Raw genomic sequence first — 12,081 nt, 5'->3', positions numbered from 1 at the left:
GTCTTAAATACCATCTTCAGCTAAAGACAAAGGAGGATGTTGGGGGTGGGGGGAGTCAGTTACAGGAGATTACCACTAAAGCACAGTAAACAAGAGTAAGGTTATTATGCAGATTTAAGGCCTCACCTTCCACATTGATAAGTTTCTAGAAATGAGGTCATCCCCCCTCTTCCCAATATAGAGAGGGTGATACGTTTACAAATGGAGATTTCCCTTATAAATGTAAATGTTTGTCTGGCAACTCCTTGCAGGGCCATCTATAGAGAATGTGGCCAGAGAGACAGAATTTTTGATAAGATGGGCTTGTTGGTGCCTTTCCTATTGTAACATCTATTTTACATTATATTACAGCCATCAGATAGTAACTCCTTCCTGGAACAGATCTTCTATGTCAAATTCTTTAGGTAGTTAGTGAGAGAGGTCAAATGTCCGTCAGAGAAAACAATCAAGGTAAAGAGATACTTTTCAGGGTGGCCAGATCTTGATCTCCCACAACCCATTTACTCTAAAGGCTTCCTATACCTTCCTGCTCCCCTAGGTCTCTATCTGCAAGTGAAAGGGCATTCCTTCCATTCCTTCAAATAGCACCTTGAAAATAGAACCCTTATGTCATTGGATTACTGTCTCTTCTCTGGCCCTAAAGCTCATAAGGACAGGGAATCTGTAGCCCTTATCAAATAATAGGGTATTGGAATGTTTCACTCAATAAATAAGTGACTTCATTTATTCATATAGTTGATCTCTAGGTGATTGATTCTTTCTTTTGTCTATTGATTTATAATGATAGATCATTTCTGCTAATGCGGTACCCGTGATATCCCAAGAAGCTTTTATTACCAACATTAATTTTAATTTCAGATGAGTATTAATATTTCCTACCTATATCCTGAAATAAGAAAGGGAAAGAAGAGAAGAAAGAAATCAGCTGCCTTTCTGAGCCCTTTCTTTGTGCCAGGAATCTACTAGGTGCTTTAAGATGTATATTCTAGGAAAACTTATTTTAGCCTCATTTTATACATTAAAAAAATTAAAGCACAGAGATATTAAGTAACTTGCCAAATGTCATCCATCCAGATAAATTGATAAATGCTGATGTGGCTGATCGTGCTCTTCTCTTTTATCCAAAAGTGTTCAGTAAACATTTATTGAATATCTATACATGACACGCATGGTACTTGGCATGGAAACACAGAAAGGCTGAGCTTGTCTGTCAATGCAAGGGATAGATAAATGAGTCACCAATTGAAACATGGCCTAATTTGTGCTATGCAAAAGTATGTGCATGGTTCTGGAAGTCTCAGAAGGTATAACCAACTTAAGTGGCACCCCCACTGGGAAGCCTATTTTCAACTTCAGTCATCTTCGGCTGAGCCACAGACCATAAGAGTTAAGAAGGCAGAAGAAGAGTAAAAGGGAATTCCAGGCAGAGACACCAGTACAGTCATGTGTCACTTAACAATGAGGATACGTTCTGAGAAACACGTTGTTAGGCCATTTAGTCATTGTGTGAATATCATTGAGTGTACTTACACAAAGCGAGACGGTATAGCCTACTACACACCTAGGCTATATGGTACTAATCTTATGGGACCACTGTCATATATGTGGTCCGTTGTTGACCAAAATGTCATTATGCAGCGCATGACTGTGTGTGCAAAGTCGTGAAGACTTCCCTTCCCTTCCTTGAAATTAAATTTAAGAAGGGAATTCATTTTCCCAATTAGACGTAAAGGCAATATAAAGATATACAAGATACAACCACCTATTACCTTTTTATATAACTAAAGGATCCTAAACCAAAATTTTTTATCTCATATTCATAGAAAGGTTCTTTCTGAGACCTGGAATTGAATAACCCAATATATTGGATATTATAGTAAATAATGGTCAGTGTAAAAATGTTCTCTATAAATTTACTGAGGAAACATTCTTCTCTCTGCTCTGGTAAGCACAGAGAATTCAGTGATAAAAAAACAGAGCACCTGCCTTTTGGGGGCTCAGTGAAGTAAAAGAGGCACTTATGCAAAGAGGTCCAGCAGACCATTCTGAACCATGACAGGGATGTGTACAGGGCAATTTAGAAGCATAAAGCAAAGGTGCCCAACCGTTTCTGCTTAGTACCAGAAGTCAGACTTACTAACATGATTGAATAGGGATACTTGAAGTCATTCTTGAGATCTCACTCTGAAAATAAGATCATCAAGAGGATATTTTGGATTAAATTTTGTGTTTATGCTGGGTTTTTCTGATTTTTTTTATTTTTTGAGCTTTATTGAGGTATAATTGACAAATAGAATTGTAATATATTTAAAGTATACATCATGACGATTTGATAAACATACGTTGTGAAAGGATTTCCACAGTCGAGTTAACTCATCCATCACTTCACATATTTGCTTTTTTGTCTATGTGAGAACACTTAGTTCTCCTCTCTTAGCGAATTGCGATTATACAAAAGAGTGTTATCAACTATAATCACCATGCTATACGTTAGATACTCAGACTTTATTCATCTTATAACTGAAAGTTTATACCCTTTTACCATCCTCTTCTCATTTCCCACTCCCCCCAGCCCCTGACAACCACCTATCATCATCATCATCATCAGGCACAACACTTTGTCTTGAAACACAGAAAACCACCAGACTCCACAGTTCCAACTACAATGTATAAATGGGCTAGAGAATGATACTTTGTGGGTGAGCTGCAGCAGTGTGATTCTTCATGGCGTCTGGTCAATGACAGGACCGTTAAAGCCAGCACCTCTGCAGACATTTAGCATTGTTTGGCTTCAGCTCTTGAGAATTCACCAGTGCCACAAAGTAAAAGCAGCAATAGTTCTTTATAATCTGTGCCTGCAGATCTAGAGGTACTCCTGGACCACTAGGAAAAGGGGTGAGCACATCAGCAAATAAAAATGGTTGCAAACACTGTGGTTTGACTTTCAAGTTTTATTTTGTTGTTGTTTCAGTTGTTTTACTGTAGATGGAAAAAACTTTAGGCAGGGTAAGGGAGTTGATTAGCCACAGTAGACTTTGGAGAAATAAAGGACTGTTTTGTCTCTGTCTCTTTTCGTTAGTTGATAAGAGGGAAATGTCAGTTGAAACAATAGCTCCTGCCTTTGCTGGTATTGATTTAGGACGATGAGCACATGGAAAGATGCAACTGGATGGAGGGTAATTATTTTGCCTCCTATTGACACTAAGCCCAAGCAAAGCAGATGGGTTTGCAGGCTAGCTTTGACATTGTGTTTCTGGGATGCTAGCCTTCTCCTGCAAGTAATAGGTGCTCATGATTTCAAGGAAGAAACTCGCAGCAGGCAAGGTGAGAGATGAACAACATGTAACTACCTAGTAATAATTTGCAAAAACCAGTTAACCGCTGAGTTTTCTAGTTTGAGGGTTGTCAGGAAGCTTGTTTTCTTTTTTAGTGCTCATGACTGTGGCCTTGTCGGAAGAGGTCACCTGTGGATCCAATCAATGCATCAGTGTGGGAAGTGGACAGCCATCCCTGGACAAGCAGTTGCTACAGTACTTAGCTGAAATGATGGTGAAAGTGTCACCATCTGCCTGATTTCAGATTCCAGTCAGGTGAAATGTCCAAGTGCACGTCCCCTGTCTCTTTTGGGGGAAATTATAAAAGCTTTATTAGGACATTTCTGCTCCTGGGAGAAGAAGAAAGCAGGGTTTAATGTTTCAAGCATAGACTCTGAGTTTCAGGCCATGTATCAGTGAGAGAAAACTTACTGACATCGATAATAGGGACTTAAGGAGACTTCTTTTCTTAAGATGAAGAGAGACTAATTTAGCTAGGCTTCCCTCTTTAAGCTGGGAAAGTGAGTTTAAATAAGAAGAGTTCTGGGAATGCCCTTAAGACAATGATAAATTTATATATTTCGAAGAGTTGACAGACGGTTATGCCCTTCCTTCCTTCCTCTCTTCCTTCCTTCCTTCCTTCAACATTTCACTATCTATTATAGCTTAGGGGCGATATATATATATGTATAAATAATTTATATAAATATAAATATAAATGAAATGTAAAAAAGTATATGTATATATAAAGTATTTAAAATAAAGCTCCTCCAGTAGCTCTCAGTTTGGTGTGTGTGTCTGTGTGTGTATGTGTGTGTGTGCATGTGCACCCACACACATGTTGGGGGAGTGGCTGCTTTTACATGGGGAAAGACACAAAAATAATTATTTATAACAAACTGTTACAGGATTTATATTAAGAATTATTTGTTGGTAGGAGGAGAATCATTTTCTTGGTATAACTGGGAAATATTTAATGGAAGATGTGACTTTTCAGTTGTATCTTAAAATAAGAGTCAAAGAAAATTAAGTAGAGCTGGAGAAGAGCATTTCAAGCTGAAAACAGAAACAGAGGCTTACGGAGGGCTGAGGAAATGAATGGGACACTGCCTTTCAGGGAATGGCAAATCTTTCAGTGTGGCAGGAGATGGGGCAGAAAAAGCAAAATGGGACCCATCAGCATAGGGTCTTGGGTACCACACTGAGTCCTGAAAGTGATGAGTGGATTTTTGTTTGTTTCTTTGTTTGTTTTGTGAGGAAAGTTAGCCCTGAGCTAATGTCTGTTGCCAATCCTCCTCTTTTTGCTGGGGAAGATTGGCCCTGGGCTAACATCTATGCCCATTTTCCTCTACCTTATATGTAGGACACCTGCCACATCATGGCTTGATAAGTGGTGCATAGGTCCACACCCAGGATACGAACCTGCAATCCCCAGGCCGTCAAAGCAGAGAGCGTGAACTTAATCACTATGCCACTGGGCACGCCCCGTGATAAGTGTTTTTAACATCTGCATTTTCTTTCATGGATTTGATGGCTGGGCTGAGTGGCTCAGGGCAGGCAGAGGGACCAGTTTTGAGGCATTTGACTATTTTCCATGTAGAAATGGAACAAATTAAATGCAAATTCTGCAAATCTTGATGAAAAAATTTATAGATGGTCCCAAGTTTAATTAATCTTGCTGTAGAAAAGTCTTAGAGATAGAATATGATTGCCCATATTATTTCTGCAACAGAATAATTATTTTCTATTTAATATGGCTCACTGCAAGATACACTAAATAATATGTGCCTCTGAGGCATTTTAAATAGGTGTTTATTTTACTTACACATGCAGTTTTAGGCACATACCGTAGAGAGGTGCACCTGCATTTTCCCCTCACACTGTTCAACGATACAGAGAATTGTTACTCTGCTGTACTGCTCGCTACACATTGGTTGGGTCACGTGGTCTGTTCATAGTTCATAGGGTAGTAGTAGGTTCTGGAAATTTCAAATGAAAATATTTGTTAGATCAATTTGCTATGTAAATCGCTGTTCAAGTCACCCAGCTATATCAGCCTGTCTGGCTTCTGCCTGATAAGCCTTGAAAGTTTAATGCACTGTCAGTGAGATTGTTGCAAGTGGACACATACACCATGTGCAGAACTTATTTGCAAGTCTGAGCTAATAACACACAATATCCTTGCCAGAGTTAAGCCTAACCTTCATCAAATAAAGGTTTCATTATTGTTTTTATTTGAAGTGGACATTTTACTGTCAGGCTATATAAATAAATACAGTAGATGTATTCCAAGGATTGTGGTTTTAGAATCCTGTGGACGTGAATAGTCTGCGGGCTCAACTGAGTCGCTCTAAGGCACATGTGAAGTCATTAATGGTGATTTTTTTTTCATGTTTCTCCATGTTTTAGGTCTGTAATGGGGTCGAACAAGGAACCAGATCTTGTGCATCTAGAGGCCAGAACTGTGGATGGTCGTAAGTAAATCAACTTTTCCATGATGTTCATAGTAATATTAGTGTCACGGCCATAAATGGCATCTGTGTTAAGGGAAATCACAGTGGCAATATTCCAAGTCATTTGGACCTGAGGACTTTTCCTATCTTTGGTAACCCAGAATTGTCTCAATAATTTTCAGCAACTCCCATCCAATCAAGGTGTTTTTCTTTCCAGGCGATGGGAAAATTCCAAAATGCCTTATTTCTAAAGTGCTTTGTTGTTATTGTATTATTGCTGCTGTTTTGTTTTTCCAGTTTCCTTAATTTATCAGACATCAACCAGACAAGACCTCATTGTCTTGCTTGGAGATTCACAAAGCACTTGGAAAACATAGAAGAAAAGAGTCTCATCCTGTGTGTCTCCATCATAAGCGATAGGAAGGAAAGTCAGTTGAGTCAGCTGTTTGCCCTTTGGTAGTTCTAAACAACCCTAGGGAGCTGGGCTACACTTTGTGGAGAATGTGGCTTTAGGTACATGATACACAGGAAAGTAAGTTGCAGATCCAGAATCCTGAATGACTCAAAAGTCCACTCACTAATTGTGTGACCTTGAAAAATCTACTTAAACTCTTTATGCCTTAAACTCTTAGTCTCTTCTTCTGTAAATTAAATAAGTCAATAAGAATGATTCCTGCAGCAGCTAACATTTACTGAGCACTTACCCTGTACCAAGAATTAAGCACTTTATATATTTTATCACAATTAGTCCTCACAACAACTCGTCGGTTGTTATTCTGATTTACAGATGAGAAAACTGAGGCATAGAAAGTTTAAGTAATATATTTAAACAACAACAACGTAAGTTTCCTTCCCCTTCGTTGGTCCTGAGGATCCTCCAGAAGGCCTAAGCAGTTGAGGGGGTACCAGAAGACCTAAGATGGGGTGTTCCAGGTGAAAGGGATAAAGGAAAAAGAAAAGGGGAAAATGTATAGAAGAAAAAGGGCTGAGAGGAGAAAAGAAAGGAAAGAAAAAAGTCTCTAGTGTAGAGGAGAGAAAGAGAATGGCCTGTCCACAGTTACCACAGAGTAATGAGGCTGTTAGAGGTTGTCCAGCACTGGGCCAGAGAACGATAATCTAATTTTTGAAACATTTCCTATTTCGAAAATATCCTTTACACTTCAAAAACTTCATTATCACGGTCACTTGTGCCTGTCCACTTGTCCTCAGCTCTTCTAAACACAAAGGCAGATGATACCTGTACTTTACCAGCTTACAACCAGAAGAAGCCAGTCAAGCCTGCAATCCAAACCCTCCAGAAATGACACCTGCTCCATTACTATGCACACACTGTGAGATTTTTCATCTCCAGAGGTTTTGCTTCCCTTTGGGGGGAATGCATGTATTCTTTGGCAGGATCAGTGCAGGGGACAGATCAGGGGCCAAGCGGACCATCACCTTCCTCCTTTATAAACTCAGGCAGGGCTGCCATATGTCGTATGCCCAGCACTGTGCCTGACACAGAATGAGCTCAACAGTTTAGAGCTTCTTGCCCACCTCTTCAGTGGTCTCTCTCTGGTGGTGACCCTTCCATTGCCCTGGAGCTGATTATGTTGTCTTGGATTCCAAGTTCTGGTTCTTACTTCACAATAGCCAGAGTGATCTTTTCCTAAGGCAGAAGTAATCATGTCTTCTGTTTAAGGCTTTGATTTACTTCCCATTGCTCTGATGATAAAGAGCAAAGTTTTCCTCTTGACTTCTAGCTCCAGCATAATCTGGTGCCTGCCCATTTCCTCAGCCTCCTCTCACTCTGTCCTCTCCTCACTCCTTGCCTGGAGGCCTATGGGCTTGCTTTCAATTCGTGTAACATACAGGGTTCTATGTCTTGGTAAGACTCTGATAGCTGCTGTTTCCTCTGCCTGGAATACCCTCCTCTCTTCCCCCTTCCTCGACCAAGTCAGTGTAATTAATGGTTCAGATCTCAGGTTAAACATCCATTTCTATGTATTTTTAATTTTTAATTTTGAAATAATTTTGGACTCACGTAAAAGTTACAAAAAAAATAGTAAAAAAAGTTTCCCTGTACCCTTCACCCAGATTATCCCAAAGATAACATCCAATATAACCATAAAATGGTATCAAAACCAGGGAAATCATCCATTTCTTAAGGAAGTCTTTTTTGAACTCGTAATCTAAACCAGTTTCTTTTATTTTGTTTACTCTCATCCAACTCTATTCTTTTTCTTTATTGTACTCATCTCAGTTTGAAATTATGCATTCCATTTATATGATTATTTGCTCACAACTTTTCCTCCCCACCAGTCTATAAATTCTATGAGTACAGGACCTTTGTTCAATATTGTGTCTCTAGAACATGCCAAAGTGTCTACATGTAGATGGAACTTAGTAAATATTTACTGAATGAATGAATGCATAGTTGATCAATTGTCAGGGCTACCAGCTGGCTACCTACCTCACTTACCAAGTTGTCTGAAAATTTTAGAGCGTTACATCTCAGACTTTAACATGCATACAACTCACCTAGAGATCTTGTTAAAACATGGATACTGATCCAGTAGAGGCCCAAGAGTCTGCATTCCTAACAAGCTCCCAGGTGAAGTCGATGCTGCTGATCTGTAGAACACGCTTAGAGTAACAGAGTCCCACAATGAAAAACTAATGAAAGAGCATTGGGGTCTATTTCCCATGACTCCCTTGTTTAGAAAGCTCTGGATGGAATTGCTAGCATCCCAGATTGCTTTCCTTTTCAAGCTCTTGGGGATAATGCTGCTCTCTGGCTTGTGGCATCTAATGCACATAACCCCCTATCCTGAAAACCCCAAGGCCATCACTTTCTCTGAGCTGCATGTCTCCTTTCACTGGGCATTCTTCCTGTGCTCCCTGCATGCATAGAGATTGATAATGCCAGACTGTCATCTCAGGCTCAGCTTTCACAAGGCGTGAAATGTATCCGTTCTAATTTTATTTATTTTATTTTACTTTTTTGCAAAGGCAGCATCTTCAGAAACTACCCAACAGTGAAAATTCAATAAAGGGATTTAATTTGAAAAGTTATCCCTGTCAAAACAAAACAGAGAAAAAAAATTACCTACCAATTGAAATAAAAGATCTAAGCATAACGCCCGACCTGGCTAAGTGTAAAAAAAATGAGATTTTCTCAGTATCGTATTCTCTCTCTCTCTCTTTCTGTCTCTCCGCCTCTCTTTCCCTTCTTCCCTCCCTCCCTGTCCTCCTCTCTCCAGGGCAGTCAGTACCCATGGCTCCAGGTAAAAGAAACAGAGAGGAGGAGGAGGGAAGCAGAGAGCACAGAGAGGTCAGAGTAGCAAGGGATTAGCAGATGTAGCTGAGAGTGTGTTTATCAAAATCAGGCTCCAGGCTGATCAGTTACTCCAAGATGTCCAATATCTACGTGTTATCTCTCTCCCCATTCCCTGATTGAGATCCCTGTTGTTTCTCCATCCCTTCATTATTATTTAGTACAATATTTAAGATTATGGAACCCATTATTTATATTCTAGGTCATACATTTCTAGGGTATAAGCCAAAATAATATATTATTTTTGACTTTTATTTTTATAAGTTTTATTTATTTATTTTTTCCCCCAAAGCCCCAGTAGATAGTTGTATGTCATAGCTGCACATCCTTCTAGCTGCTGTATGTGGAACGCGGCCCCAGCATGGCCAGAGAAGCGATGCAGCGGTGCGCGCCCAGGATCCGAACCTGGGCTGCCAGCAGCGGAGCGCGCGCACTTAACCGCTAAGCCACGGGGCCGGCCCTATTTTTGACTTTTAACAAGTAATTTTTTTTCTAATTTTCATGGGTTTAGTAATTTTGTAGTCAAGGTGCTGACACATTTGACACAGGAGAAATCCTTTTCTAGCTTTTTTGGCTTATCCCCATGGGGTGGGTTGTAAATGCTTATCTGGGCTTGTTATTCAAAGTTTAGTTTTAGTTTCATTTCAAATCTCCCTAGATTACATTTTATAATTAATTTCTGTTTCAACTGAAGTCTCCGTATTTCAGGGGAGGTGAGCTCTGGAAAGCTTTTGTTCTACCAGGGTCTGTGAGTGGTGTAGATGTTTCTTGCCAGCTGTGCTCTGAAATCCGAATGTAATGTAGTCTACAACAGTGACAAGGACGTTATTCTTTCTTGTATTACCTCTCTGCCTTGGGAGGCAAGCTGAAGAGAGCAACCTCAGTTACAATCAATCACAATGTTGGGGAATTCTGAACATATTTATTGGTGTGGCATTTGTTATTGGCCTTCGCATTCAACTGAAGACAAATTGACAGGTCCTCATCCAGGAAACAAAGATTTTACTGTTTAAATATCGTGTCTATGTGTATGTGCATGTGTTCATGCATGCATGCATGCATTGTATGTACCCAGTACATTAAAACTGCTACCCGGTACATTAAAACAGTAAAAAAGAAACCTACATTCAATTGATTTACCTAATATAGATACATTTGTGTGTGTGTCTATAGAATGTATGCAGTTAAAGAGAAAATGTTGAACAAACTGTTGGATGGGAAGCTTTGTGAAAAGCCATATCTTATTTATTCTTGCTTCTGTGGTTCTACAAAACATAGCTCAGAGCCTGATGCACTTAATGTTTGTTGATCTAATAAACATATGTGTGCGTCACTGTATAGATATGTCTTCTTAAAGAAGGGCCTGTAACCATAGGGTCTGAGGAATCCCATAGGGATGAGCACAAGAAACTCACTAACTCCCTGAAATTGTGTGCCACATGTGTATGTGATTTTGTGTATGTATCTGACATAACTTTTGTCAGAATCCTTCACATGACAATTACACCTGGATGTACAGTTTTGTATTTAGGCTCATCTGTAAACATCATCTTATAAGAGAACCTGCAGTACCAAGTTTGACCTTGACTGCTTCTTCCTGTTACTTCTGAGATGAAAAGCCTGGACTGTGACCTGAATGTTTCTGTACTGGTGGTGATCCGTGCTAGCATGGACAGGGGACAGGGGACAATTACTGGTTTCAATGTCTATTTGCATGAGTAAGTAACCTTGTAATGACTTGCCCCAAGGACTAATCTCTTGCACTGGGGAAAAACAACCTTAGTCCTTTAACCAACTGTGAAAATGACTGCCCAAAAACACTTCCTGAAATGAACCCCAAACAGGCATTTTACAAGCTGAAATAAAATCAAAGGAAACTCACAACTTCTTATAACCATCATCCCACTAATCCTGGTCTTGGGTGAGAAGTGGACACCTCATTTCTACATCCCATTTTCCAGCCCTCCAATCTAATTTCCATATTGAATGGCATGCATACCAATATCTGAATAGGGTGAGCACTGCTGAAATACTGTGGGGAGGTGATAGAGACCTCAGTTCGCATCAGTCCTCAATATATTAGTAGGGGGTGTTTTGAGTTTTTACTATATGCGTAGATTACTTTTATACCAACAAGAATAGCAATGACAACAATAAAAAGAATAAGCAGTACTTGAGTGTATCAAGTGAAAAGTAAAATCCACTTCCTGATCATTCTCATCCCCAAAAGGCAGTATTTTTAAAAATATTTCTTCTATGTTGTTCCAGAAATTGAGCTTATACAGATAAATATGTTTGTGTGTACACATGCATACACACTCACAAATGTTGATGTTGTAAAACTGTTATGCCAAATTCAGTGTTGGTGAATACAACAGCAAGTTAAAAATTTTTCCATATTAGCAGGTATAAATTCTATGGACAACAGAACCCCATTATACAGTCAACATAATTTACTTAATCACTCTCTCATTAATGGATATTTAGGTTTGGCTATTTCAAACAGTACTAATACATACTCATACACATATATTTCTTATTTGGTTAGTAAGCATTCAGACTTGTGCAGGCAGCAAGCTGAAAGAGAAATCACCGAAGAGAAATCCCTGGGCCTGAGAGAATATATATTTTAAATTTTCGTAGAGGTAGTCACGTTGCCCTCTGAAATAGTTGCATCTATGCATACTCTCTCAATATGAGAATGCTGTGTTTGCAAGCCCTCAATAATCCAGGACATTATGAAAGATTTTCTAGACATAACCCCTCTGATGAGCAAAAAACATGGCATATCTTGAGCCAGCCCCGATGGCCTAATGGTTAAAGTTCAGCACACTCCGCTTCGGCGGCCTGGGTTCAGTTCCCGGCCACGGGACCATACCACTCGTCAGTCAGTAGCAATACTGTGGCAGTGGCTTACATAGAAGAACTAGAAAGACTTACAACTAGAATATATACAACTATGTACTGAGGCTTTAGGGAGAAAAAAAAAACCCTGACA

The 12,081-nt window shown here is 39.5% G+C and overlaps 1 protein-coding gene across 5 annotated transcripts in view; it reads left to right on the top strand.

The window, feature by feature from the left end:
* The window catches only part of SORCS1 (sortilin related VPS10 domain containing receptor 1), a 487,586-nt gene that overhangs the window by 343,917 nt on the left and 131,588 nt on the right, over positions 1 to 12,081 (top strand). For all 5 annotated transcript variants that reach the window (XM_087432564.1, XM_004428057.3, XM_087432565.1 and 2 more), the window contains exon 6: positions 5,724 to 5,788. In XM_087432564.1, the coding sequence (XP_087288690.1) occupies positions 5,724 to 5,788 (65 nt within the window). The remainder of the gene's footprint in view (positions 1 to 5,723; positions 5,789 to 12,081) is intronic.

This window comes from Ceratotherium simum, chromosome 6, assembly GCF_057802395.1.
Source record: "Ceratotherium simum simum isolate JZ-2026a chromosome 6, ASM5780239v1, whole genome shotgun sequence".
NCBI classification, from domain to species: domain Eukaryota; kingdom Metazoa; phylum Chordata; class Mammalia; order Perissodactyla; family Rhinocerotidae; genus Ceratotherium; species Ceratotherium simum.
Note: the sequence above shows the minus strand (reverse complement) of the source record. Positions and strands in the feature narration are given on the sequence as shown.